This window comes from Lithobates pipiens, unplaced genomic scaffold (assembly GCF_037356315.1).
Source record: "Lithobates pipiens isolate NorthernLeopardFrog02 unplaced genomic scaffold, aLitPip1_a1.2 Scaffold_18, whole genome shotgun sequence".
In the NCBI taxonomy this organism is placed as follows: Eukaryota; Metazoa; Chordata; class Amphibia; order Anura; family Ranidae; genus Lithobates; species Lithobates pipiens.
In genome coordinates this window covers 351,848,408-351,876,226 of record NW_027507758.1, presented here as the reverse complement: position 1 = coordinate 351,876,226, position 27,819 = coordinate 351,848,408, and the positions used below count along the sequence as shown (strand labels likewise).

Genomic DNA, 27,819 nt, shown 5'->3' with positions numbered 1-27,819 from the left:
TTTGATCCTGCTGCATCTGTAAAAAAGGGTATTTCCCTCTTTTATACTACATTAAGCAGCTACCATAAATTTGTTAAATTGAATATGATTTTAAAATGGGAACAAGACTTGGGCCTAACTTCCCCAAATGCCTACTGGCTGTCAGGTCACCTGAAACCAGGTGACAGATGCACTTCGTAGGAATCAGAAGTGCACCGCTAACATAGTGAACCCTAGAACTGACTGATGCGGATTGTACCCCAGGAGGTTTAGGAAGCAGGTCTTGTGGATCATTAACACAGATCCCAGTTGGAGCTAGAGCATAGATTCCCCAGGGTGCGGAGTCTAAGAGCCAGCAGGTGTTCACGAGATCCTCTATTGGTGAGGATGGACTGAGCTGCAGTCTGGCTCCAGGTTTGCGGCCCCTAGGGTCTCACAGCTCACTCTCACGGTAGACTACAGGAGAAGGGAACGTTAGGCTGGAACAACAAGGATAGTAAAGGATAAGGCAGAGGTCAGGGCAAATAGCTGACAGGAACAACAGAGTACACGCAAAAGGTTCAGGGTCACAGGCAGCCAGGGATACTCGGGGACATGCTAAAGGTTCAGGGTCACAAGAGGGCAGGAATACGCCAAGGTTGGTAACAGAGATAAACTTAGAGCACACGGCAAGCAGGAAACAGGAAGCCAAACACACAGTGAATACACAATGGTTCATCAGCACCGCTGGCTTGCAGTGCACAGGTTAATATAGGGTTCCCTGATAGGACCTGGGGTGGAGCCATGCTTAGAGGAGAGGTTATAAAAACCACCAGGTGGAAGTGGCTGGCCTTTTAAGAAACACATGGAGAAGGTAAGCTGACAGACACACATCACTGCATAACCATGACACTGGCAAGCAGCCACATGGGGAACCTATAAATCCAAACAGTGTACCAATCACAGAGAAGTGTTTAAAAAATGTCTGCATCAGTGGTACACTTCAGCAGAATGTTGACTGGAACCAAGTCTTTAAACTAATCTCAGAATTGACTCAGATACCCCTAGCCTCTTCTGCAGATATGTCACCTCTTCATATTAACATTGACACTGTCCCGAAATCGGTCAGACTGCTCCTCATACATATTCTCCTTTCTGTCAAATTTAACCTCACAAGATATTGGAGATCTATGGACATACCCAGTCTGTCTAATATATCTAGAGATATGAACCACAAATGTTCACGTGAACACCTATTTGCTTTAGAAAACAATGACTTGTCTAAACTTAATTCCTCCTGGGAACCTTGAACCTCTTACCCGCTATACAAGGGTTAATTAATGGATTGGAGAAATTGAGAAAGGGGCTTGCCCTGAAACATGTTGCCCTGGTAACTGGCTTAGCGTACCGGCTGAGGACTTCCAGTTTAGAGTCCCTTGACTTCCCCATCATGACTGGCAGGCATCCATCTCCCTGTCCTTGCTGGATGTTTACCTGGAGATCGGCACACTATATCTGCTCTCAGCCTGCTAACTTTCCATTACTGCTCGGCACCATGTAAGATTTATTTGATAACTTCAATAAACTTGGCATCTTTCTTGGACATTATTGTTTCATGTGGAACTTCCTTTAGCCCAAGACCGTGTGCATATGCTTTGAGTCCAGCTACAGTATTATATTCTCCATACATAAAACTATTTACATTTTTTTTTTTTTTTACACTGGAGTGCCTGTCTAGTGTTCTTTCTTGCCATTCATCTGTTCCACTACCCTAGTGGCCACTTTCAAGACTGCCTGAAGCTACCCATGCACCTGGCTGTGCACCGGGCTTAGGTAACAATTTACATGCTTGTGTTGGGATTCAGCACCCAGCCTTCTTTTTAGTTGATGGAATTGTGCCTTAAGCTTGTCAGTCTCACCTATAGCCAGGGGCGGACTGACCATTTGGCCACTCGGCACTGCCTGAGGGCCCCGGGCCTCTAGGGGGTCCCATCAGGGTTGCCAGCCTCAGTAAAACAAGGGACAGTATGTAAACATCTGTCTCTGAAATGTCCCTTATGGTCTAATTATAGCTTATAGATTATAGAGAACTTGGCAATACGCTGAGGGAACATGAATGCCAATTTGTCTACCAGTGTAGGCTCATGTTCCCGTTATCCTTAACCTCAGAATTAACATCTGAATCCAGTAATGGCTGGTTATCATCAAGGTGCAAGTGGCTGACGCTGTGTTACTCAGCTGGCTCCTCCGTGGCTGATGTTGGGGCTATGGCAGGAATAGATATGGACAAGGAGGCAGGCTTATCCGCTCTGGCAACTGCAGGGGAGTGCATACTTGTCTATGCTTGTGTGACAGAGGATGAGAAGGATGAGGAAGGTTTAGTAAGCCAGTCCACCACCTCCTTTGCATGCTGTGGCTGGATAGCATGAGCAAACTCACTTAACAGAGGAAATGATGCCCTGCCTGAGGACTGGCCACCATGTCCACTTTTGCCTGTGGACACATTTTTTCTGGCCCCCTTACAGTGCCAAGGCAACGTCTGTCTTTCCTTGTTGTCCTCCCAGACATTATTGGGAGGGGGGGGGGGGGTGCTTATAAGCAAATGTAAAGAAGAAGTAGAAATCTGTACGTAGATGCACTTTAATCAATGTAAAGTGGTGTTTAGTGTACTTTAATTTGAGTATTTAGACTACACAGACACACTCCACGGATACACTATAATATACTGCAATATAATGCATCAAATGTGCAATGACGCACAGAACTATATGGCATTAAACTTGCAGTAACACACACAGAAGTAAATGGTGTTAAATTTGCAGTAACGCACACAGAAGTAAATGACATTAAACTTGCAGTAATGCAAAAAACTACATGGCGATAAACTGGCAGTAATGCACACAAAATGATATGGCGTTAAACTGGCAGTAACGCACACAGAACTATATGGCGTTAAACTTGCAGTAACGCACAAAACTATATGGTGTTTAACTGGCAGTAACGCACAAAAAACTGTGGCGTTAAACTGGCAGTAATGGACACAAAACTATATGGTGTCAAACTGGCAATAACGCACACAGAACTATATGGCATTAAACTGGCAGTAACGCACAAAACTATATGGCGTTAAACTGGCAGTAACACACACAGAATTAAATGGCGTTAAACTGGCAGTAACACACACACAGAACTACAGTATATGACATTAAACTGGCAGTAACGCACACAAAACTATATGGCGTTAACCTGGCAGTAACGCACACAGAAGTAAATGGCGTTAAACATGCAGTAACACACAAAACTATATGGCGTTAAACTACCCGTAATGCACACAGAACTAGATGGTGTTAAACTGGCAGTAACGCACACAGAACTATATGGCGTTAAACTGGCAGTAACACACAAAACTATATGGCGTTAAACTTGCAATAATGCACACAGCAGTGAATGGCATTAAACTGGCAGTAACGCAATTAAATAGACGGTGTTCAACCGTCACTACACTCACGCTATCTGAACTGCCCCTACTCTAGCTATACACTAATATAAAGATTATTGACACAGTCTCACTACACTACACTGAAACTATCTGCTCATGCTAACCAGCTCATGCTGGATAGCATGAGCAAACTCACTTAACATAAGAAATGATGCCCTGCCTGATGACTGGCCACCATGTCCACTTTTGCCTGTGGACACATTTGTTGCTGGCCCCCTTACAGTGCCAAGGCAACGTCTGTCTTACCTTGTTTTCCTCCCAGACATTATTGGTAGGAGGGGAGTGCTTATAAGCAAATATAAAGAAGAAGTGGAAATCTGTACGTAGATGCACTTTAATCAATGTAAAGTGGTGTTTAGTGTACTTTAATTTGAGTATTTAGACTACACAGACACACTCCACAGATACACTATAATATACTGCAATATAATGCGTCAAATGTACAATGACGCACAGAACTATATGGCATTAAACCTGCAGTAACGCACACAGAAGTAAATGGTGTTAAATTTGCAGTAACGCACACAGAAGTAAATGCCATTAAACTTGCAGTAATGCGAAAAACGACATGCCATTAAACTGGCAGTAATGCACACAAAATGATATGGCGTTAAACTGGCAGTAACGCACACAGAATTATATGGCATTAAACTTTCAGTAAGGCGCAAAACTATATGGTGTTTAACTGGCAGTAACGCACAAAAAAATGATGGCGTTAAACTGGCAGTAATGGACACAAAACTATATGGTGTTAAACTGGCAATAACGCACACAGAACTATATGGCATTAAACTGGCAGTAAAGCACACAAAACTATACAGCGTTAAACTGGCAGTAAGGCACAAAACTATATGGCGTTAAACTGCCAGTAACACACACAGAACTATATGGCATTAAGCTGTCAGTAACGCACAAAACTATATGGCGTTAAACTGGCAGTAACACACACTGAATTAAATGGCGTTAAACTGGCAGTAACACACACAGAACTAGAGTATATGACATTAAACTGGCAGTAACGCACACAAAACTATATGGCGTTAAACTGGCAGTAACGCACACAGAAGTAAATAGCGTTAAACATGCAGTAACACACAAAACTATATGGCGTTAAACTACCAGTAATGTACACAGAACTAGATGGCGTTAAACTGGCAGTAACGCACACAGAACTATATGGCGTTAAACTGGCAGTAACACACAAAACTATATGGCGTTAAACTTGAAATAATGCACACAGCAGTGAATGGCATTAAACTGGCAGTAACGCAATTAAATAGACGGTGTTCAACTGTCACTACACTCATGCTATCCAAACTGTCCCTACTCTAGCTATACACTAATATCAAGATTATTGACACGATCTAACTACACTACACTGAAACTATCTGAGCTGTCCCTACTCCACAATAATGTATGTATGAATGACACGGTCTCACTACACTACAGTAAAACTATCTGAGCTGTCCCTGCTCTAGCTGCACACTATGCAAAGCTGAAGGATGCTCCTCCTAACTACACTCACATTATCCCTAGACTGACACTAAACTAATATTCTACACTAACAATTGAAGCAAAATAGCACAGTATGGCACACTAACTAACTAATAGCACTGAACAGAGCCCTGTTCTATATTTCTCCATGCCAAAACCACACTGAAAATGGCTGCCATTGAAAGAATACTTTTATACTGTGGGGCGGGAATGAGCCATGATTGGATAAAGTCATGATGACAGTATCCAATCATGACTCTGACAGTGCTCTGTGCCCTGATTGGCTGAAGCTTTCACTGCTTCAGCCAATCAGGGCTTGCACTGCACTGTTCAGCGCTGCAATGCATTGTGAACCCCACTAACAGCACTAGAAAAAAAATGTTAATAGTCATAGAAAAGTGATCTCTTACTTGAATGGTTGTAGAGGATCATAAATGTTCAAGTAAGACTTTGATGTTTTTAAAATCATTCCACTGACATTACAAATGTTCAAAAAACTTTATTATAGTTAAAAGAATATTATCCAGCATAATGCCAAATGCCAAATTAACTTTTTCACGAAAAACAATTTCATAATTCATGTATATCTCCTTCTAGGGCATCATTGTTTTCATGTTCGGGACCAGAATTTACAACCATTGTGATGGATACCACATAATCACAGTTTTGTGAGAGAGTTATATGTAAATACACATTTGCACAAATATTTCTTTTGTATTTTCTTTAGTAAAAGCCAAATGCTGAGATCAGTGACCCATTGACTTTAGAAAATCAAGCCCAGCATTTTGAACATGTAGAATGACAGCTAATATTGTAATATTATATATTGTTAGTATAATAATTCACCGATAGCAGCATACTTGGATCTTGTAAAATTGAATTTACTTTCCATACTACAGCTGTATAGATCCCTTCATTTCCTTCTTTACGTATTCTTCCTTTAACATCAATGTATTCCATTCCTTCCATTTGAAACAACTTCTTCATGCTCATAGGCTGGGTTAGTGTACATTTTAGAGTCTCCATTGGTCAGTTTACTGTTCTCATACACTGTGTCTCCAATGGGTGGCCACTCTTTTTCCTCGTCCAGTATAGCTCTTAATTTTTTGTAGTTGCTTCCAGGTTTTAATTTTAGACATTTCTTCAAGGCTAGCCAGAGGGCTCTGTTGTCCAAAATGAATTCCTAGAAAGAAAATTAAAATATATGATGTAAATATAATAACTTGATAACATGATGCACAGTTTAAATGTCTAAAAAGGTTAATTGATTTACAGCCAACTAGTGGCTGTAGTATCTTCTGTTTAATTGATTGATTATTGATTTAAAAGCAACTGCTGGTATTTTAGTTTTAGATAGGTTAACATTTAATGATATCATGATATCATGATCATAAATCATCAATGATATCATAAATCATAAATCATGAATCATAAAAACCTATATTTTAGGAATAGTCCATCATTGAAAAACAGTTGATATAAAAACATGCTAAAGGTACAATTTCTTGTTAGTTACCAAACAGCTTAAATTTCAATTCTACAGTTCAGTAAATCAAGGAAGCTGATTGTTTTGGTTTGGCCAGACCGAAATAGTACCTTTGGCACTTTCATCTGGCTCCATTTTGCAATAGAGGCTCTGCCCCAATTTTCAATAAAGCTCACAATTCACACTTAGTGAAGCTGGGCAGTAGAAAAGTGAAAGAAAAGTATGCAACCATAATAAGTAGCTTCAGTCCTTGCTAAATTGAAAAGTGTAGGAGTGTACTAAAGCAGTCCCTTTCAGCCTCTCCACACCCAGTCTATATGTCTGTGGCTATTATACCTAATATTGCTAGTGTGATACTAAGGATAGCCGGTTGTCTAAGATTGGAGAGAGGCAGCACAAGACAGTTGGCCTAACGGGGCAAAACATTAAATCAAATCTTGCATGCATGTCCATATCTTCATAAATATGCATGCAAATTGAGTGTAGCAGCATAAATATTTATAAGTATTACTCCATTTCCTATACGTTGGTACCTTATAATTAAACTTTATAGATGACATTACAATTAAAATATACAGTATTGCTCCATGATCTTACAAGAATATCCCAAAGTGGCAGAACAGATTGCCAGCTCTCAGATACATATAATCAAAAACAAGTTTTGAGCATTTCAAAGGAATACAAAACTGGTAATTATAAAGTTCATAAAGTTGCTTCATATGTAGAATGTTAGCAGAGCATGTTAATTACACTAATTTGAATAATAAATCCACCATATGGCATAAAAATAAAGATTAATTTTGGAAACCCTGCCTGTCTGCTCTTGTGACTTAAGAGGGCGCACACTTGAGAATAGGCTGGTGCAGATTGTCATGCAAATAATCCCATGCAAGTGCATATCCTGTTTTTCCACACTGAGTTCAATATTGGTAAATCATGGTAAAGCATCCATGCTATTTAGGATAGTTTGCCCAGGAAGCAAGCTAAAGACCTAATATAACAGTGTCTACTGTAATTTGTGATGGAGTTAAAACCTGAATTGTCAAGGGTGGGAAAACCTGACATAGCTTATAAAGCCATCAAGTCACATAAATAAATATACAGTGTGATACACTTCATACCATCAACCTCAATTTTCATGCTCTTACTTCTAATTTCCTGTTTTGGCAGTTGTGCATGGTGTGTAACTGAATTGGCTTGACATGCCTTGTCTCTTTCTTTGCAGTACACGTGTGTGTAAGGGCATGGCTATTACTCCGGTCATCCAGCGAATAGTACTGGAAATTGAGGGTAGGAAGGAAAAAGACTAAGAGAAAGGGGTATTAAGACTAAGAAGAGACTTAAGTTGGACTTTAAAGGTTAAATTCAATCAGAAAAAGAGGGAGAGAATAGCAAGAGTTTTTGTTTTTTATTCCTAAGTATCCAAGGCTATATTATTGCACAGTAGATGTTTAAGCCTACAACAAAATATTCATAGCTAATTTTATATTGGTGTAATATTCAACATACTGCAAAAATTTGTTTACAGCAGTACTCACCTCCACCACAAATGATACCACAAGACAAATGACCAGCATGATCAACATGTGGATTCTCCAGCTGGTTGGTGTACAGACAAGCTAGGAAAAAAATTCTAATATTAATTTCAAACAGACATTCATCAAGAGGCAATATAGACAGGAAGGCAGTAGTCTTAAACTGAATGTGGCGAATCACACTCTCAGCTTCAATATGCACAGAGATTTTCCAGCTTGCAGGAACACAATCCAAGAGCCATCAGTCTGAGAGTGATTAGCCCTGGGGCATTTAATCCTTTATACACACAAACAGTAGCTACCACCATATGTTGAAATAGAAACATGATGCATTCATAGTATTTGCTTTAAGAAATGTCTGTGACACTTACTGCCACACTAGAAAGGAAACAGAGCCTAAAATCTGGTAGCTTTCTACAAGGAGACAGGAATTAGTTAATTTATAGAGCATTTAAAGATTTCGATTTAATATTTTAAATAATAATTTCAACAAAATTGAAGTGAAAAAAATATTTCCTGAAAAAGAATGTTACAAAACAATAATGGCTGAGGGGTGGTGAATTGTTTTTTGATACTTCAGCAGATGCTCTCTAAAGGCCAGGTTTTCTAAATCCAGAAAAAAATTCGGATGGCAATGTTTTGCAGACTGACAACCAACATATTATTAGACAAAATAAAATCATGAGTGATTGAGCCCAAACATTATTAAGGCTGGACACATCACCCGGGAGATGTACTGTGGCCAATCTGCCTTGTGGACATTATAGAATAGGCATGTTTGGTACTTAAAGCGGAGTTCCACCCTAAAGTGGAACTTCCGCTGATCGAAACCCTCCCCCCCCTCCGGTGTCACAATTGGCACCTTACAGGGGGGAGGGGGGTGGAGATACCTGTCAAAGACAGGTATTTACACCCACTTCCGGGCATAGACTCCCGTGGGAGTCTATGTCATTTCCTGCCCTGCCGCGCTGTCTGCTGGGACACACACGGGTCCCAGTGACAGCGCGGAGAATTCCTATTGTGCTGCGCGACTTGCGCATGTCCAGTAGGGAACCGGGAAGTGAAGCCGATTCGCTTCACTTCCTGATTCCCTCACCTAGAATGGTGACGGCAGCAGCCGAGAGCCGAGCGATCGACCGGACTCGGCTGCCGGCATCGCTGAAACCCGGGACAGGTGAGTGTCCATTTATTAAAAGTCAGCAGCTGTAGTATTTATAGCTGCTGGCTTTTAATATTTTTTTTAGGTGGAATCCCTCTTTAATTGACTGTTATTTCCTCATACATTTGGGTAGACAGCTGTGATGAATGTAGTGTAATATAGTGTTATCATATCAGAATTTATGGAATATGAATAGAATGTGCAATTTGTTTCGGTCCTAATGTAAATTTGGACAAATTTCTGGTTATTTGGAGATTCGGATGTATCCGAATCTCTGCATGAAATAGTAACAAATACATTTGTTTTATTCATTTTCTAAATTCCAAATTTTCAGAACGATTCAAACAAATTCGAATTCTGTTTGAAGAATAGCTGGTTATTAAGGAGCCGGCCAGGAAGCCAGCCACCGTGTCCTTAACAACTGATGACTCATCAGCTGTCAGCAAGCTTCCCCACTGGCATCTGAATTGTAAGCAAAGAATGCCAGCAATAAAAAATTCAGGAAAAAGAAACAGCATGGGGTCCTACCAAGCCCTTCGAGTCTGGTATGGATTCTAAGGGGAATGCCTCGCCCCCCCCCCCACCCCCAGAACCATAGCAGGCCACATGCCTTCAACATGGAGGGTGCTTTTGGGCAGGGAGGCTCTGTCTCTTCCCCACAACCCTAGGCTGTGGTTGTGGGAGTCTGCGGGCTGGAGGCTTATCAGAATCTGAAAGCCTCCTTTAACAAAATCCCCCCCCCTATGTGAATGAGTATGGGGTACATAGTACCCTTCCTACCCATTCACCTAAAAGGTATAAAAAGTGAATGAAGACAGCACACGAGTTTTTGACAATTCCTTTATTAAAAAATAAAAAACAATGTGACCCGAAGTAGATCCATCATCAATCATGCTGCCTGTTGTACCGCAGGACCGGAAAAAAAGAAATTAAAAGAAAAACCTCCGGCCTCATTGAAGCTCCCCGCCGACAGCTTGCTCCATCGTCTGACATTTCTTAAATAGGTAAGGGGCGAAGTCACCCAATGACATCGGCTAGTGACCCGCCTCCTTGTGACATCATCAACCCAGCATGCTAGGATAAGGGTCTGGTATGGATTTTGGGGCCCCACGCCATTTTTATTAAAATTTTGCCGTGGGGACCCCATGCAGTTTTTCTATTGCTGGCATTCTTTTATTTACATGGCAAGCCTGCTGACAGCTGATAAGTCATTGGTTGTTAAGGACACAGGAGCCGGCTTCACAGCTCGTTCCTTAATGACCAGCTATTCTTTAAACAGAATCCAAATCATTATAAACATTTTAAATAGGTTAGAAAATATTTATTTATTTTTTTAAGCGCTGCGCAAACTGTTGGCGCTATATAAATCCTGTATAATAATAATAATAATAAAAATTAAACAACATTAAAGAAAACTAATTCGGAAAAGGAATAAACAAACTGAAATTAGTAACATACCTATTCTAGCTAAAACAAAACAAATTTGAATGAATATATTTTTGCTCTGGTATTAAAAACCACCATACCAGGAATTAGTACTGCATTAAAAAAATTATTGAAAGATAGAACTTTATTAGGCTTTCCAGGCTCTGGCTTAAAGAGGCTGTAAACCTCCATGGGGGAGTTGTACCTATAGGTAAGTCTAGAATAAGACTTACCAATAGGTACTGTAAATATCTCCTAAACGTGCGCCGTTATATTTACTTTATACTGCACCAATTATGTCATCAGCGCATGCGCTCTGAAGAATTGACAACCTGTGCTGTTTTCTAAGAAGTGCCGTGACTGGTAGCTCTCGCATGCATGCTCGGGAATGACGTCATGGGGCTCAGGCCAGCCACATAACTGGAGTCCACAGCCCCGGAAAGAAGATGAATAAAGATGGATGTGGCCTTCAGCTGGAAGGATGCATGTTTCATTTGCAGGTAAGTGTCACATAATGTGCTAGTATGCAAAGCATGCTAGCACATTATGCCTTTACTTTGCATGGATGAAGAAAGGAAGAAAAACCCATCAGGGTTTACTTCCTCTTTGAGGCTTTTTATGATAGTTATATATTTATGACTAGACTCAATAATCAGCTAAACAATTGGCTAAACATGATTTTGATACTGATAGTAAATAAAAAATCTTCCGCTAAAGCTGGCCTTAGACAGGTTCTTTCATTCCCTCCTGCCAGTACATTGTATTCTGGCAGCGGGACTAATGGGACAAACATTTTAAAGTCGATTAAAATATTGACTTCTGTCAACCAGGGACAGCTACACAAGGAACGAAATTCAGTCAGTCCCTGCTATACCATCCAGTTTTTGGCCAGCATAACAGAGTTTAACAGAATTTATGATGACCTGCTTTGTGTCTGAAGCTGTCTTGTGAATTTTGGAGAAATTAGGGTGGCACTCTTTCTGTACTAATCCCCATTTCCCCACTCAGTTTGGAGTCCTTGAAAATCTCATTACCATCCCAATAGAATATCCATGTAAGAAATGACTTATTTTGTGATAACACACCTACCTCTAAATCAACATACATATTCTTGAAGTCAGCAAAAATGAAGAATAGGGTGAGAGCAAATTCTACCACTAATGTAGCCACAAAAACATCTGTAGAGAGAAATTGTGTCAGTCACTGTTTCATATCCAATGCCAAAATAAATATGAACAAATGTGCATAGCAATCCTACTTCAAAGTTTACTGTTTTCATAATACAACAAAACATGATAGAGCAATTTACAAACAAAAAACAAAATCAAGCCCACCATCCACCTTTCACTTTCCAATGGAGTCATAGGTGTGCACAGCCTATTGCATTAGGGTGTGCACCTCAAAGCTCAAAACACATGCGTAGATGGTGTCAGTAGGGCAGAGACTGATGTCAGTAGAGTAGTGGACGTTGTCAGGATTTTTTCTTTTCTTCTCTTTTTTATAATTAAATTTTTTTTATCTTTTTTTGCTATTTTTTTAGGAGCCCTATTAGGGACCTTTGGTGAAATATGAGAAGTCTGAAGCCGAGTTCACACTGGTACGACACGACAGTCGTACCACTTTGGATCTGACTTTGCTCTGCGACTTGAAGTCTGACATTCGTCTGACTTCAATGAAAAGGGATCTGACTTTGATCTTTTGATACCAGGCACTGTGTCTGGTATGAATCTTTAGGGGGAACTCCATGCACAATGTAAAAAAAACATCATGGGTTCCCCATTGAGCAGCATACCAGGCCCTTCAGTCTGGTATGGATTTTTAGGGGAAACTCCATGCCAAAAAAAAAGTGTTGGGGGTCCCCCCAAAATTCATACCAGATCCTTATCCGAGCACAGAGCCCGGCAGGTAAGGAAAGGGGGTGTGGATGAGCGAGCGCCCTCCCCCTGAACCTTACCAGGCCTCATGCTCTCAACATGGGGAGGTGGGTGCTTTTGGGAAGGGGTGCCCCCACCCCAAAGCACCTTGCCCCCATGTTGATGAGGACAAGGGCCTCTTCCCAACAGCCCTTCCCGTTGGTTGTCGGGGTCTGCATACCAGTGTGAACCCAGCCTCAATGGGAATTCTGCATCCCACAGAGTGATTAAGGTATGCCCAAGCACACCTGACACACCCTGTGCGCAAGTCTATGAATAGAGTAAACAAGCAGTCAGCCTGTCTCACAGGGATGGTAAGTGCACTTTATGAATGATTCTTAATATTCAATCAAGGAAAACAATGTAGGCAGAAATTGTGCATATCAGTGTTTTCACAATGCTGACAAATGTATGCTGTTTATCTTACTGATGGTGACACAGGTCCTCTTCATCTCATCTGTCATATCTATTATCACAGATATGATTAACGTATGAACAATCACAACTGTTACCAGTAGACATGTGCATTCGTTTTCGTCCGAATGCCTCTTTGTCTGAATTTCGGGGATTTTCACGTTCGTTTTAACAAAAGTTAACGAATGCACAGAATCCAAAATATGAAAGACATAAAAAATGCTTTATTTTCGTTTCATTGTGACAACAGTTTGATATAGATAGATGATTCGACATGACAGAGACAATATGCAACCTGCGGTTGAATGTACCTAACCTAACTCTATTAGTCTAAGATTATTCGACATAGAGAGAAAAGATTTGACATGAAGATTCGACAAAGTAGTCGCAGCAAGCAGACATTTCTGGTCAAATGCTCCACCCGTAGGCTATAGAAGAATTATAATGTTGGTTGACTAGTAATAATAATTAATAAATATAATTATTACTAGTCATACAACATTAGAATTCTACTATAGCTTGTGGGTGGAGCATTTGACCAGAAATGCCTACAGTTTTGCTGCTTCGTCGAATCGTTTTAAACATTCGACAGACACTATAAGCCTTCAATTTACAGATGTGACCTTAATTCATTCAGATTTTCTGAAAAATGTTTTTAATGAAACAAAATAAATAAAAAAGAATTTCAGGAGTAACTAAATTAATGTATTTTTCGGACAAAAATTAAATTCCAAAACAAAATATTTCAGTGTGCACATGTCTAGTTACCAGTACTGAAAGTGTCTATATTTTATGCAGGTGTCATAGACGTGCACCAACTTTAGAGACCGTTTGTAATTTTATGTAAGACACAGAGCTTTCAAAATGTGGGACAATTTTGTGCATGTTTAGGAGAATTCAATGCAACACAAAGAATGTTAACCACTTGCCGACCAGCTGTGGTAGGTCAGTACAATCCCGTAAACCGTCATAGCTATACGTCGGTTTCTTTAACCACTTGCAGACCGGACCATTTTGCTGGTCAAAGACCAGACCACTTTTTGCGATTCAGCACTGCGTCGCTTTAACTGACAATTGCGCGGTCGTGCGACGTGGCTCCCAAACAAAATTGACGTCCTTTTTTTCCCACAAATAGAGCTTTCTTTTGGTGGTATTTGATCACCTCTGCGATTTTTATTTTTTTGCGCTATAAACAAAAATAGAGCGACAATTTTGAAAAAACGCTTTGACAAAACTGTTGCAAAAGCTGTGGCATGGCCACAAATTGCTAATGCAATGTTTTGCCATGCACCAATCGCATAGTTCTCTGACAGTCTTACACAATGCATAGCAAGTACTATCACCGTTATTGATTGTTATGATGGTTGATCAAAAAAACGAAGGCCATCAATGCACTCACAATTTGTATACAGTGGTTTACGAAATGGTTTTCCCTTAGAGAAGATGAAGGCTAAGATGACCAGGTGTACAGCAGTGAGGAGCCACAATGTTGTGTTCTCAAAGCTTATATAATTCTTCGTAGTTCTTTTGTCTATTAGGTTATAAGTAAGCTCTATGTTCAAGCTTACATTCCCTGGATAACAGGCACTGCAAAAGAATTAAATAATAGTTAATTATTTCATGCATGTAGGCTATAAATACCTTCATTAGCAACTCTATTCATGAAATACTACCATAAAAATGAAGGCCTGCTAAATACAGAGTTTAAATAAGAACAATAATAATAAGTGAACTATTTTCAATGGATTTATAATTCTGTTCAGATAATCATATGATCCAGATATCCCTCTTCTGTAAGCCTGTTTGATTAACAACACTGGTCATAGTAGTAGAGCCCTAAAATAGATAACATACATATGACATCTGTTTTACCTGCTGAAAGGATTCATATTTATATTTTGTCATTCTGCTGTATCCTCCTATCAGCATGCTTGTTGCACTGCTGCAGAACTGACTGGCTCCTTGTACTGCTACTCCCTCCCAGTCTAAGCCTTGTTGTATAGGGATTGCAAGATGCTAACACCTAGTCAAATCAGGATTCTTACACTGCCCTCATTTGAAAACAGCATATATGATAAATACAACATATGTGTTAAATACTGTGCTGTAAAGTAAGAATGCTTTTAAAAAAATATATATTTTGTTTATTTTTATCAATTTACAAAATGCAAAGTGATAAAACCAAAGAAAAATCTAAATGAAATCAATTTTTGGTATGACTACACTTTGGCTTCAAACCAGTGTCACTTCTGGTGGGGGTATGACATCACTACTTGTTGTTGGCGTCTGGTCAACCCTGACGTGTCGTCTACCGGTAGACAAAACATTAGGGCGGGCCACATGGCAACAGGTTGGAACATCAGACCCCAACCAGAAGTGAAACAGGGGAATTTATACTAGCAGGGATGTGGTGAGGTGCTGAGATACTCAGTTCACTAACAGAGGGACCTGACATTGGATCACTGTTTGGGCCCTTTTAGATGGGCTTGTTTTTAATTATGCTTGTGAGTAGCTTTCTAATTGTAGTATGAATAAATGCAGTCTTCTTTTACAATATTGCACTATTGGAGTAGTGGAAACTGAAACGCTGCATCTGTTGAAATAAGCTTATATGACCAATCATTCGTTTGAGAGGCATTGAGAGTCGGTGAGTGCATTTAAACACTTGTGAGTGGTGTCTATTACATTTGTTGAATTTTTTTTTATTGAGGATTTCAGGACTGAAGTATATGTTTTTGGATGAACTTGCACATGGCTAACGCTGGAGAATATCACTGGTGTACCAACATTGTTAACCTGAATGAACACTTATTTAAATTGTATATTTGTTTACTTGATTTTTCATCACTTTTTTTTGTTTGTGAATTACCACTGCGCTGCCTCATATTCAATCTTACTGTGTTTTGATGAATATGATATGAATGAAAACATTTCATGCTTACTTCCCTTCAACATCAGAAGATGTCCAACAGTGACATTAGCACAAAACTGGTGAAAACCAGTGGAAACCAAGTACACCTATCTGTCCAGAGAAGTCTGGTAAGAAGCAGTCTTCATGGAAGAATTGTGGCCAAAAAGCCATACCTCTGACGTGGAAACAAGGCTATGCAACGCAACTATGCATGAAAACATAGGAACTGGGGTGCAGAAATATGACAGCAGGTGCTCTGGACTGATAATGGGTCAAACCTTTAAATATCTGGCTGTAGCAGGAGGCAGTTTCTTTGCCTAAGGGCTGGAAAGCAGTACAATAATGAGTGTCTGCAGGCAACAATGAAGTATGGTGGAGGTTTCTTGCAAGTGTGGGACTCCATTTCTGCAAATTAAATTGGAGTTTTGGTCAGGATCAATGGTGTCCATAATGCAATACCAACAGGGAGGCGTGATTCGCCCCAAATGTATTCTGCAGCAGGACAATGACACTAAACATACAGCCAATGTCATTAAGAACTATCTTCAGTATAAAGAAAAATAAGATGTCCTGGAAGTGAAGGTTTGGCCCCCACAGAGTCCTGATCACATCATCATTGAGTCTGCCTGGGATTACATGAAGAGACAGAAGGATTTGAGGCAGCCTACACACATAGAAGATCCGTGGTCAGTTCTCTAATGCCTCGTGCACATGATCAGACTTTCCTGCAGACTAGGTTCGGCGGACAGGAATCTGTCAGACAATTCAATTGTATGTGGGCTTCAGCTGACTTTTTTTTCCTAAAAGTCAGATGGACCTAGAAATAAAACATGTTTCAAATCAGTCCGATGGACTAGGCTTTCTAGCATGCAAACCGTTTGTCTGTGTGCTAGTCCGACGGACCAAATACGACGCAAGGGCAACTATTGCCTACTGGCTATTGAACTTCCTTTTTTAGTCCCGTTTACGTCATCATGTTCAAAACAAACGGACTTTTGAACGGACTTCATGTGTGTCCAAGTCCCTTTGTCCAGAAAGTCCATCAGACCTCCGCCGAAAGTCCGTTCGGAAGACCGTTGGACCTAGTCCGTAGAAAAGTCCGGTTGTGTGTACGTGGCATAAGATGTTTGGAACAACTTACCTGCCAAGTTCCTTAAAAAACACTGTGTGCAAGTGTGACTAGAATAACCAATGCTGTTTTGAAGGAAAAGGGTGGTCACACCAAATATTGATTTGATTTGGATTTCTCTTCTGTTTCTTTTTCCTTCTATTTTGTTAATTGATAACAAATTAGCTATCAAGCATTCTTACTTTACAGCATTTTTTCACACCTGCCTAAATATTTCCACAGTAGTGTACTTTGTGTACAGAGAATGCATGGGACATAATATTTGTGTCTGCATATATTAAATATATGCCTTCTTTATGTTAAATACATGTGCCATGACAGAAATATAGGAACCCAATTCCTAGTTTATGTAAAGAAATCAACTATTATACCAGTTACTGTTAGAATCCGTTGTATTATTCCATATACAAAAATGTAGGTACTACCTAAAAACATCTTTTCTGCTGTACCATGGCTGCTGCTGGATTATAAGAAATGCATATGTCTGCATGGCTATCGTAAATAGAACATTGTACACCACTGAAAACAGCATAGATGGAGAGATCAGCTGTCCTGGTGGCCTGTATGGTGCCAGTTTATGGTATGCAGGAGTTGAACTCACTGAAAGAAAGAACAGGTTAAGTAGAGATTAGCAGCTGCTTGTGTTCTAGAAAGTCTACTGTAATACTGTATAGCCTATTATACTACATATACTTCTAGTCATAAGTCTAGAAACACCTAGCTGAATTCATAAAAAGTTTCAACAACATGACAAATATTGGTGCAGGGGACGGATCTGAGGACCTGTTGAAATTAATACACTGTCCTCAGTGCAACTGAGTTTCCTCCTGCCACTGCAGCTGTTCCTCACAAGGTCTGCTCCTCTTATGATAAACAGCAGGCAGTGGTCAGATCCATAGCACACAGACAGCCTGTTATTTGCTATAGTATCCGCCCAGTGACTGCTGTCAATCAAGGAGAGAACGGACCTGCAAGGAAACTAGTTCCTCAACTTCCTCATGAGGCTTCACCCACTGTCAGAGTCACTGAATGACAGGAGAGCATTTAACAGTCAAGGACAGGTGGTAAGGGGAGGAGGTAGCAGCAGCAAATATGCCACCTGTTATGAAACATACAGAGACAGGCAATCTGTCTGTCTCTGTACGCCAACTTACAGGTAATTGGAGGTAATTATTTTTGAATCAAATGCATAAATAGTGCCATTTTGTAAAAGTGGCCTTATTAGGAGCTACCTATATCTGCAGCATATGTTGATAAAGCTACTGAAATGGGCTGCATGGATATTGGAACCTAGCGCAGGCCATTTTAAGGGTTCATCCCAGCAAAAAAGTGATGTTAGCACCTTATTAAATCCCCCCACTGTTTTACATGCACACATATAGGCAGTCGTGTAGTGGTTAGCACTCTCACCTAGCAGGAAGAAGGGTTGCTGGTTCAAATCCCAACCACAACACTACCAGCCTGGAGTTTGCATGTTCTCCCTGTGCCTGCATGGGTTTCCTCCAGGTACTGCGGTTTCCTCCCACACTCCAAAGACATGCAGGTAGGTTAATTGGCTGCTGTCCAAAATTGGCCCTAGTATATGATTGTGGGCTCGTGACAATTGTAGACACTCACTCTGGATGGACTGGTGTCTTTATTCAACTATGTAATTATATATACATCAATAACATATAAAATACTGTAGTCAAATCTTTACTTTAGATACATTTCAATAAATAAATTGCATTTATTTAGAGGTTGCAGCCCATTACAAAATATTCATATTAGATAAGTGATTTTAGAGTAAGGGATCGTTGTGCATGAGTAAGGGATCGTTGTGCATGAAAACGGATGTCACTTGCAGAGAAATGCAATTACATCAGTTTCACATCACTTTACATCAGTTTTCATGTGTGTTTCAGTGAGTTTTTATGTATGTTGACATCAGTTTTCATTCCTGTTCACAGTGCAGTGTTGATATGTTGTGACAGTTTCTGCTCGTGCAGAAAACAGCATACATGTTGCAGATTCATGCACAGAAAAAATCTACACATGATATCAGTGCTGTGGTGTGAACAGGGCAGATAGAGAACTATTTTTTTTCGTGCCCTTGCAGAATGCATGCAGAAAAACTGACTTCTCTGCACATGGTGTGAGCGAGGCCTAAATATATATGTTTGCTCTATTCTTTTACAGTAGAGCTATGAAGGAATTTTCATGAGGCCAGGTTATGTGTGTTTAGGTTACAAATCATCTTCTGCAGCTGAGGGCAAGTTTCAAATTTTAAAGAAAGCATATAAAGACATGTAGCGAGGAGCTGGCTACCTTACCTGCAGTATTAGAAGACACTCTGTAACATTGCTGTGGTGAGACCATTTCCCTCTAATGCCAGCTAAGACTGTCATCACATCCTGCCAGCAGGGGGGATTACCACCATGGAGCAAAGCATACAAGGAATTGTAGTCCCAGGGCTCAAATGACACATTCTATTGAACTGCTGGGGAATTAAAACTACCAGCCGGCTGGCAGAAAAGAACAGACTTCTGGGAGAGCTGATAAAAAGGCTGAGCTAGGCCTGGATCCCTCTCTTGGGATGCCGGCCTAGATCTGCAAGCAGGGGCTCTGTGTTGGAGGCGCTGAGGCTGAGTTGCGGCCTTCACAAGAAGAGTCACCACACGTGCATCTTTGGAGCACCATTGTACTGTTTACTGTCCAGCGGCAGCCTGGAGGCCATATTTGCTCCATCTAAATCTCACAGTAGCTGATCCGGGTAGGCTGCAGTGGAGGTCAGATGCCATCCCCCGAGCCAGGAACCAGAGGGAGAGCCTGTAAAGTCACTTTCATCACCACCATCTTCTTCTGTTGCAGTATTTGGTGAGCGGGCACCTGTCCATTTAATCACATAGGCATTGTATACAGACACCATTGTCTTTGTTCACATCTCTGGTATTTGTAGTACCACCGGATACAAGCTCATTTAATCCCAACAACACTGTATTCAGGCAACATTGCCTTACCTGTGCCCACATTTGCAGGAACACTCACAAGCTGCTGAACAGTCACTAAATTTCATCTGCCTTACCAGGATACTGCTAGCATCCTACATTCCACTCTACCTTACCAGGATACTTTCAAGTACACTTTGTTTATCCTGCTCAACAGGACATGAAGTGCACCAACCCAGGCTACCCAAAGACCCTAGATATCTCCATTGTGAGGACCCTTTCTGTTACTCTTTCAGTATCAGTAATTTAGTGATGCCACTGATTACCTTTAATAGGGAACTCTCACTTTAATGGTTAAAGTGACAATTTGCATTTGTGGCCTATTGCTCACATGATCATTGCCTGTGTCTGTGATTTCAGGATTTGAGGGAAATAGACTGACCGTGTTTAAGCCAGATCTGTTCCCCTTTATGTCTGAGTGCATAGGACACTTTAGAGTAATTTAAAGGGGTTGTAAAGGTAAATGTTTTTTTACCTTAATGCATTCTATGCATTAAGGTGAAAAAACATCTGACACTGTCGGCGCTCCCAGTCCCCCCGTTTTACTTACCTGACCCCTCGAAAATCCCGCGCTCGCCCCCGCCGTCCTCTTCGCCGCTCAGCCTGGCCGCTGATTGGCTGGAGTGGATGGATTGAAAGCAGCGCAGCCATTGGCTCGCGCTGCTGTCAATCACATCCAATGACGCAGCGCGCCGGGGACGGGGCCTTGTGATACAGCGAGCGGCTATAGCCGCCGGCTGTATCACGGGAGCGCGCCCGCAGGTGCTTCTCACCAATGTGAGGGAGCTCGCATGAACGTGAGAAGCACCTGTGGGAAGAAGCAGAGACAGCCGCCGAGGGACCCCAGAAGAGCAGGTTCGGGGCCACTCTGTGCAAAATGAGTGGCACAGTGGAGGTAAGTATAACATGTTTGTTATTTAAAAAAAAAAAAAAAATTTACTTTACAATCCCTTTAAGTTGTTTGACTGTGCTATTTTGAATTCTACATTTGGGTTGGATTTACACCATTAAAGATCACAGTTTGCTATTCTTCCCTATAGAGTTATCGGACTACTATTTGATTGTGGAGAGTCTCCCAGTAAAGAAACTTACTGTTAACTATATCTGTGTCTGGTATTACTGTGTTTGCAAGTACACTGTTTACTAGGTGTGCCAGAGGAGCTGGGACAGTTCTTGGGGTTGAGGGGCAGAGTACGGAACCAACTATACTTAAGCAGCTCCTCCAGGGGTAGCGCTGCAGAGAAAAATACCTAACCAGTAACATGCCATTCCTAACCTTTTTTTAAAGATGCTAGTTGCTTAGTTTTCTCAGGCTTCATTATTGACCCCGAAAAAGCATGATATAGGTGATGTTAGAGTGAACTCCAAACTCCTCCTCAGCATACTTGTTCCAGTGTCTTTCAACCTGAAAGACTGAGGACATACTGTGAATGCAGGGCATTACCATTACGCACTTTTTTACACATTGCTATGTGTGCCCAATCTCAGCATTAGCAAACGACTGCCAACTGCCAGAGAACAGGTGAAGAAGAAAAGAAAAACTACAGTGGAGGGGCTGAATGCAAAGTTGGGCCTTAAAATATGTTTTTTTTTTGGGATAAGAATGTGTGAAATCTCATTTGGTGCAGGTGTTCCCTTCTATATATAAAAAATAATAATAACAATGTATGTCAGTTGTACTCACTTGTAAGGAATATTACAAACATGATAGCAAAGTCATGGACAAGGAACTGATTGTTTCCAAAGATATTTCGTTGCTGAAAAAGCAAAGAATACATCAAGAAATGTTACGAGCAGTACAATCTCTATTGGTCTCACTAGTTATAGGGTGACAATTTTTTTCTTTGTTCCATTGATAGTAAAATGAATGTCTTACCCAGTATAGAAGCAGTGTGTTGATATATTCAATTAATCCAAACATAGACATGTATTTAAACATGCAGAAAGAGGTGACAAGTGCAGCTCGTCCTTCCCTGAAAAAAAAAAATAGTCACCGGTATAATCATCAACTATCAAAACAATGGTATTTCCAGATATACAGCAAGTAACTCACCAAAGGCAGCTTAAACAAAATTTAGGATATAGCCACACGAGGGCATTGTCATGCCTGTGATTTCATACATGCGGTCTGGTCAGATCCCACCAACAAGAGAATCTTATTCAATAAGCAGGGTGAGGGTAAGCTGCTCATAATACCACAGTAGGCATGTAGACCTATTGTTGTGTGCACTCCTCCCTGGACCGCGGGACCGCCAAAAATGTTTAGGATGTGCAACAGTGTGTATGTGGTGGAAAAAATATCATACCTGATCTTTTCTCCAGTGAAACCAGAAGCATTTTCCTCTGAGCATTTCCAGGTTTCGGGCTGTCTGATGGTTTTCCCGACGGAATTCCGACGGGATTTCACTCAAGCTGTCTTGCATACACACGGTCACGCCAAATTCCGACCATCAAGAATGCGGTGACGTACAACACATACAATGGGACTAGAAAAAGTAAGTTCAATACCCAGTAGCCAATAGCTTTCATCTTGTAGTTGAATCTGAGCATGCGTGAGTTTTTGTGTGTCGGAATTGCATACACATGATCGGAATTCCACTTACAGGTGCTCTTATACCGGCCCCTATGCTTCTTTTAGATGCTGTTGAAGCAGTCGGTTATGAGGAAGCGCATTCCATTCTCCAGGTTGGTTTATTCAATTTAATTGGTAATAGAATATTCTGCCCTGCACAAATACTCAGTGAGATGCAAGGGCAATTGTTTGCTTCAATCTTTGATTGTTTGCTGGACATTTTTCCACAGCAATTGATTGGCATTCTGTCATGGAGATCCTGCCAGAAATCTGTGCCCCAGGCTCTCTGGCTTTCGTCTGCGGGTGCCATCGCGCATGTGAGGGAACACACTTGCGCGGGAACGCACGCACGTGCCCCTGCTGGCACCAGATGGGCTATTTAAGCCTGTCTGTCACAGACGGTCCCGCTGTCTGCTCTACAGCGTTGTGTGCCTGAGAACCTGGTCTGAAATACTTACCTGTGATAAAGACCTGGCTTGTCTGTGACCTACCTGTTATCTGCCTGCACCCGACCCTGGCCTGTCTGTGACTACTCTCCTGCCTGCTCCCTTGTACCTTTCCCGCGAGCCTGATACCTGACCTTGGCCTGTCTGTGACTTCTCTCCTGCTTGCTCCCTCGTACCTTTGCTGCCAGCCTGATACCTTACCCGGCCTGTTTGACAATCCAGCGTGCTGAGCTGATCCAGTTTGCTAAGCTGATCCTACCTGCCAAGCTGTTTCAGTTTGCTGAGCTGATCCAGGTTGCTGAGCTGATCCAGTCTACCAAGCTGACCCAGTCTGCTGAGCTGATCCAGGTTGCTGAGCTGATCCAGTCTGCTGAGTTGATCCTGTCTACCAAACTGACCCAGTCTGCTGAGCTGATCCAGGTTGCTGAGCTGATCCAGGTTGCTGAGCTGATCCAGTCTGCTGAGTTGATCCTGTCTGCCAAGCTGTTCCAGTCTGCTGAGCTGACCCAGTCTGTTCATCCTTCCCGGTCTGTTGATCCTGCCAGGCACCCGTGCCCCTCCTTACTCCTGTGTCTCCTATTACCCTACCAGGGACCCGGGAGTGGGAGCCGTAAGGGAGGCCTCCCTCTGCAATTCGGGCTCAAAACCATTAGGTACGTGACACATCCAATTGCGATGTTATTTGCGATTACTATCAGTTGGTGCAGTGAATGGGCGGGACCGTGCGAAGCCTTCTCACGATACTCCTCCCTGGAGTCCCACAGCAACAAGGCAACAGGGGGGGGGCTGCGTCATGCATCATGACGCAGCTGACACAGAATTGGCAACGTCAGTGCTCCAAAATGAAGCGCAAACATATGGAGGCCCATGGTTTTTCCATGTGGTTTGGCTGCCTGGTGGATTTGGAGGATGCATGCCTTTATGAACAATGAATTTTTCTGACCAAGTCATTCCCTTCAGATATATGTTCAATGTGAATTGTTTGCCATGTAAGTAAACTAGTTCATGTTCAATATCACGTTATGTTAATACACTGTATGGTTTGCTGTTTAGCTGAATAATTATGGATATGTTTACTTTGCACCAATGTTAAATTTACCTGTATACTCTCTTTTTTGTGGAAATGCTATACCCATTTGGAATAATAACATAAAACCTCTGAAGAAGGACTCAGTCCGTAACATGTAAGTGTAATTGTCAGTGTGCGGCCAGTCCTTTCTGCACCGGGCGGTGACTTATCTATACAATTGTATCAATGAGGCTATTCGATTTTTATGAGGCTTTTATGCTTCATGTATTGTTTTCACATGTATATTATTGACATTTTGTAATAAAATGTATACTTTTTTACTCTTGGTTTGATCAGTCTATTAATAACCCTAAGGGGTCCTTCACTGTACCTTTGGTACCAGGTGTTTCTTCTATGTTTTAGTTTCTTACTATGTAATAAATAAGTTATGTTTGTGACTTGTCGAATAAATACTTACTTTAACAGTTCAGAAACACATTGGATATTTGTGACATGAGAGTTAAAAGGTGCAGCTACAGATGCTTCTTGTACTGATAGAGAAACCCCAGCATTGGCCATCTTCAAAGCCTTTAAGTAAATGTAATAATCATGTATGAATTAATGGCGTGTTGTAAAAACAATAAGCATCACTAAATCATAGTACACATACAGTGCATACAAGCTTGCTGACAGAATGCAAATTTGCAAACTATTGCTATTAGACAACTCTGTTCAATTTGATTCCTCAAAGGTAGTGTCCTAAAATCTCATCTTGCATTAGAATAAAACTTGTGCCATCATATGATACATTTTATTTACAAGATGTAAAATAGAAGGACACATTGTGCGACAAGGATAACTTACTTGGCCTAGTCCATAAAGTAAAGAATCAATGCTGAAAGCAGTGTGTTGCCATTATTAAAGATAAACTCCAGGTATAATCTTTATTGCGTACTTACAGTACATTGGTCCAGCTTGGCCCAATATAAATATGCATTCTCATACCTGAAGGTCAGCTTATGAAGCTGACAATTACTGTAGTAGCCAGTGCTATTAAAGTGACAGCCGCAGTCTTCTGGGTCCTGTGCTGAGCAGCTTCCCCCCTGCACACTGACCACTGTGGGTCACTCATTCTGCACCGCCATCTTTCCTACAATGACTTGTATATTTTTGAGTGAATGCACAGTGTTCTTTGATTTGACTAGGTGGAAGTCACGACATTACCATACCTCCTTTCCACCTTGTCAAATCAGAGAATGCCTTTTATTTATTTAAAAAAAAATACAGTGTTCTGTGAATGTACAAACCCTCGGGTATGAGATATGCACATTGGCCCAAGCTAGACCAATATACAATATGTATGTCAAAAGATCCTACCTTCAGTTCAGATTTAAACTATGCTCTACAGCTTTGCCATTTCTTAAAGTGTTTGTTAACTCCAAAAAAATATATAATAATTCGATTCTGGTCCCTTAAAGCAGATTACACAGCACAGCGCGTGTGCTGTGTAATCTGTCCCCCTCTAAACTGTAAAAAAAAGAAAACACCTAAACCTACCACTTCCTGTATGGCCTCTCTAAACAGACCACGATAACCAGGGCTGCTCCACCCTCATCACCATGGTAAAAGTGCCTCCCTCTGTGATAGGCTGCCTGCTCTCTGCTCTCCTCTCTCCTCCCTCCTTCCTGCATGTCATTCCCCTTTGTGTCTTTCTTCCTCCCTGCCCCCGCTGCTATTCTTGCAATTTGCAAAATTGCCACTGCCAGCCTCTCTATTAGAGGCTGGCATAGCACACTATGTCATTTGTTTTAAAAAAACTAGCACTGTAAATACCTCATTTCAGCTGTCTTCAGGCAGGTCATGTGACTCGCAGCTGCTTTACAGCTACGATACATTGCTTCTGACGTCGGAAGGGAGATCACGGCCCCTACCTCAGAAGCAATGTATCGGAGCTGGAAAGTGCCTGTGAGTGATGTGACTGGCCTGAAGACAGCTGATATTTGGTATTCACAACGCTCGTTTTTTAAAACAAGTGACACAATGTGCTATGCCAGCCTTTGATAGAGGGGCTGGCATAGACTTGTATCATTATTTCGATTAATCTAGACTTCCAAATAATTTTTCTATATTCACAAAAGCCTAGCCATACACAAAAATAATAGATTAAGGTTTAGACCTATTGTTTAGGTCAGTTAGTGTTGGCAATTTAAAGAACATGATTTTAAAGTTTCTGCTGATTCCAGTGGTGAAAATGCTGAAACAAACAACCTAATATAAGGTTGTATGTGGAACAGAAGAGGAAAAGAAAAGAGCCTACTGAGTTCCTGATGGAAGCTGGATCTGGCCAAGTGGCATGAAGGTTAAGGGACATAAATGTATATGGAACAACAATGATGGATACTAAAGGGTGGCTGCAGACTTTGAGCAAGTGCCCAGTACAGTTTATAACCACCTATGATTAAATTGTTACTAAAAAATAAAAAGTACTATATAAATGCGTATAGTATACTTACGGCACAGTCATTGGCTCCATCTCCACACATTCCTACATAATAACTGAAAAATATAATTGGTTAAATAATATTATGCTTATAATTTTGCAGAAAAAGAAAACCAGTACTATTATTTATGAATAATATGTGAGTAGTCTTATACTAACAAGCCAATGAATTTGGTTAAGTGAGAAGTTAAATTAAAGCGGAAGTAAACCCATCCATAAAACAGTTTCATCCCGGAAATGTAACAGTCCCATTGGTTGTGCTCTCAACCAAACTGTCAAACCATCCAATGGCTGGTGTCATAACTGATCACATGTGCAACATCATGGCAGTTGTAGATTAAACTGAGGCAAAGATGGCAGCTTCCTTGGCTGAAACCAATAGGAGTGTTTACTTACACTTTAACTGGAATTTCTGTGCATTCAGTTAATTTTATATAACTTCACTAAATATTACAACATTAACTGAATTATTAAATATATTTTTTAGACTTTAGAAAATTATTTTTCTAGTACTTACTCAAGCTTTCGAAATTCATCTATAATTGCTGATTTTTGCCCAGGAGACATTCTTGCAAAAACTGTTCCATTCATCAAAATCTGAAAGTAAAAGAAAACTGTTGAAATGTTGGAATTTATAACTATTGTTTTTTAGCCAAAATGGGATCTTATGCTATGTAGTAATTATACATACATTGTTCAATTAAATGTATTATAGTAGTGGGCACATAAACATACATAACACATACGGAAGCACTTACTTTTGGTAACAAATCTGGAAAATATTTCTCTAGATTTTCATAGGTTTTTCCACTCAGTGAAAAATGATAATCACTGCTTTGTTTTTTGGCAGCCAGTATATTATCAACATCAATACTAATATCCTGTCATTGAAAAAAATATTCATGTTAGATCAATCAAGAAATTAAAAAGTAACACAACTGTTTCCTATTGCAATACAGGTGATGGTCTTTTTCAACTATATTTATATATATATATATATATATATATATATATATATATATATATATATATATAAAAAACTTGATTTATGTTTATTTACAACTTGTAATTGCATATGTACATGTGGGAAGAATAAATTAGACCTCTCTCTCTCTCTCTCTCTCTACACCCCATGTTTCTGATAACATTTTATACACTATATGTTTAAAAAAGTATAGATCCTCAATGCTTGATTAGGTCAGTTGAAGGTTTTACAAGCAATATAAGAGATTGCCAGTTTAGCTATACATCAGGTTCTTGTAGCTTTTCTTTATTTCATTAAATACGTATCTTTTTTATCAATAGTAATACTATACTGATATTTGAAGTGATACTTTAATTACAGAAACCTTACAATTATAGAATATCATCACAAGCAAGTT

The 27,819-nt window shown here is 40.5% G+C and overlaps 1 protein-coding gene across 1 annotated transcript in view; it reads right to left on the bottom strand.

The window, feature by feature from the left end:
* Nucleotides 1-5,481: 5,481 nt before the first annotated feature.
* The window catches only part of LOC143988152 (putative cation-transporting ATPase 13A4), a 156,517-nt gene continuing 134,179 nt past the window's right edge, over nucleotides 5,482-27,819 (bottom strand). The window contains exons 20-30 of the mRNA XM_077487481.1: nucleotides 27,196-27,318; nucleotides 26,955-27,034; nucleotides 26,451-26,493; nucleotides 24,416-24,525; nucleotides 21,787-21,883; nucleotides 21,595-21,667; nucleotides 17,349-17,523; nucleotides 14,283-14,470; nucleotides 11,646-11,734; nucleotides 7,976-8,056; nucleotides 5,482-6,134 (exon numbers count right to left, since the gene is read on the bottom strand). Of these exons, the coding sequence (XP_077343607.1) occupies nucleotides 5,898-6,134; nucleotides 7,976-8,056; nucleotides 11,646-11,734; nucleotides 14,283-14,470; nucleotides 17,349-17,523; nucleotides 21,595-21,667; nucleotides 21,787-21,883; nucleotides 24,416-24,525; nucleotides 26,451-26,493; nucleotides 26,955-27,034; nucleotides 27,196-27,318 (1,296 nt within the window). The 3' untranslated portion in view covers nucleotides 5,482-5,897. The remainder of the gene's footprint in view (nucleotides 6,135-7,975; nucleotides 8,057-11,645; nucleotides 11,735-14,282; nucleotides 14,471-17,348; nucleotides 17,524-21,594; nucleotides 21,668-21,786; nucleotides 21,884-24,415; nucleotides 24,526-26,450; nucleotides 26,494-26,954; nucleotides 27,035-27,195; nucleotides 27,319-27,819) is intronic.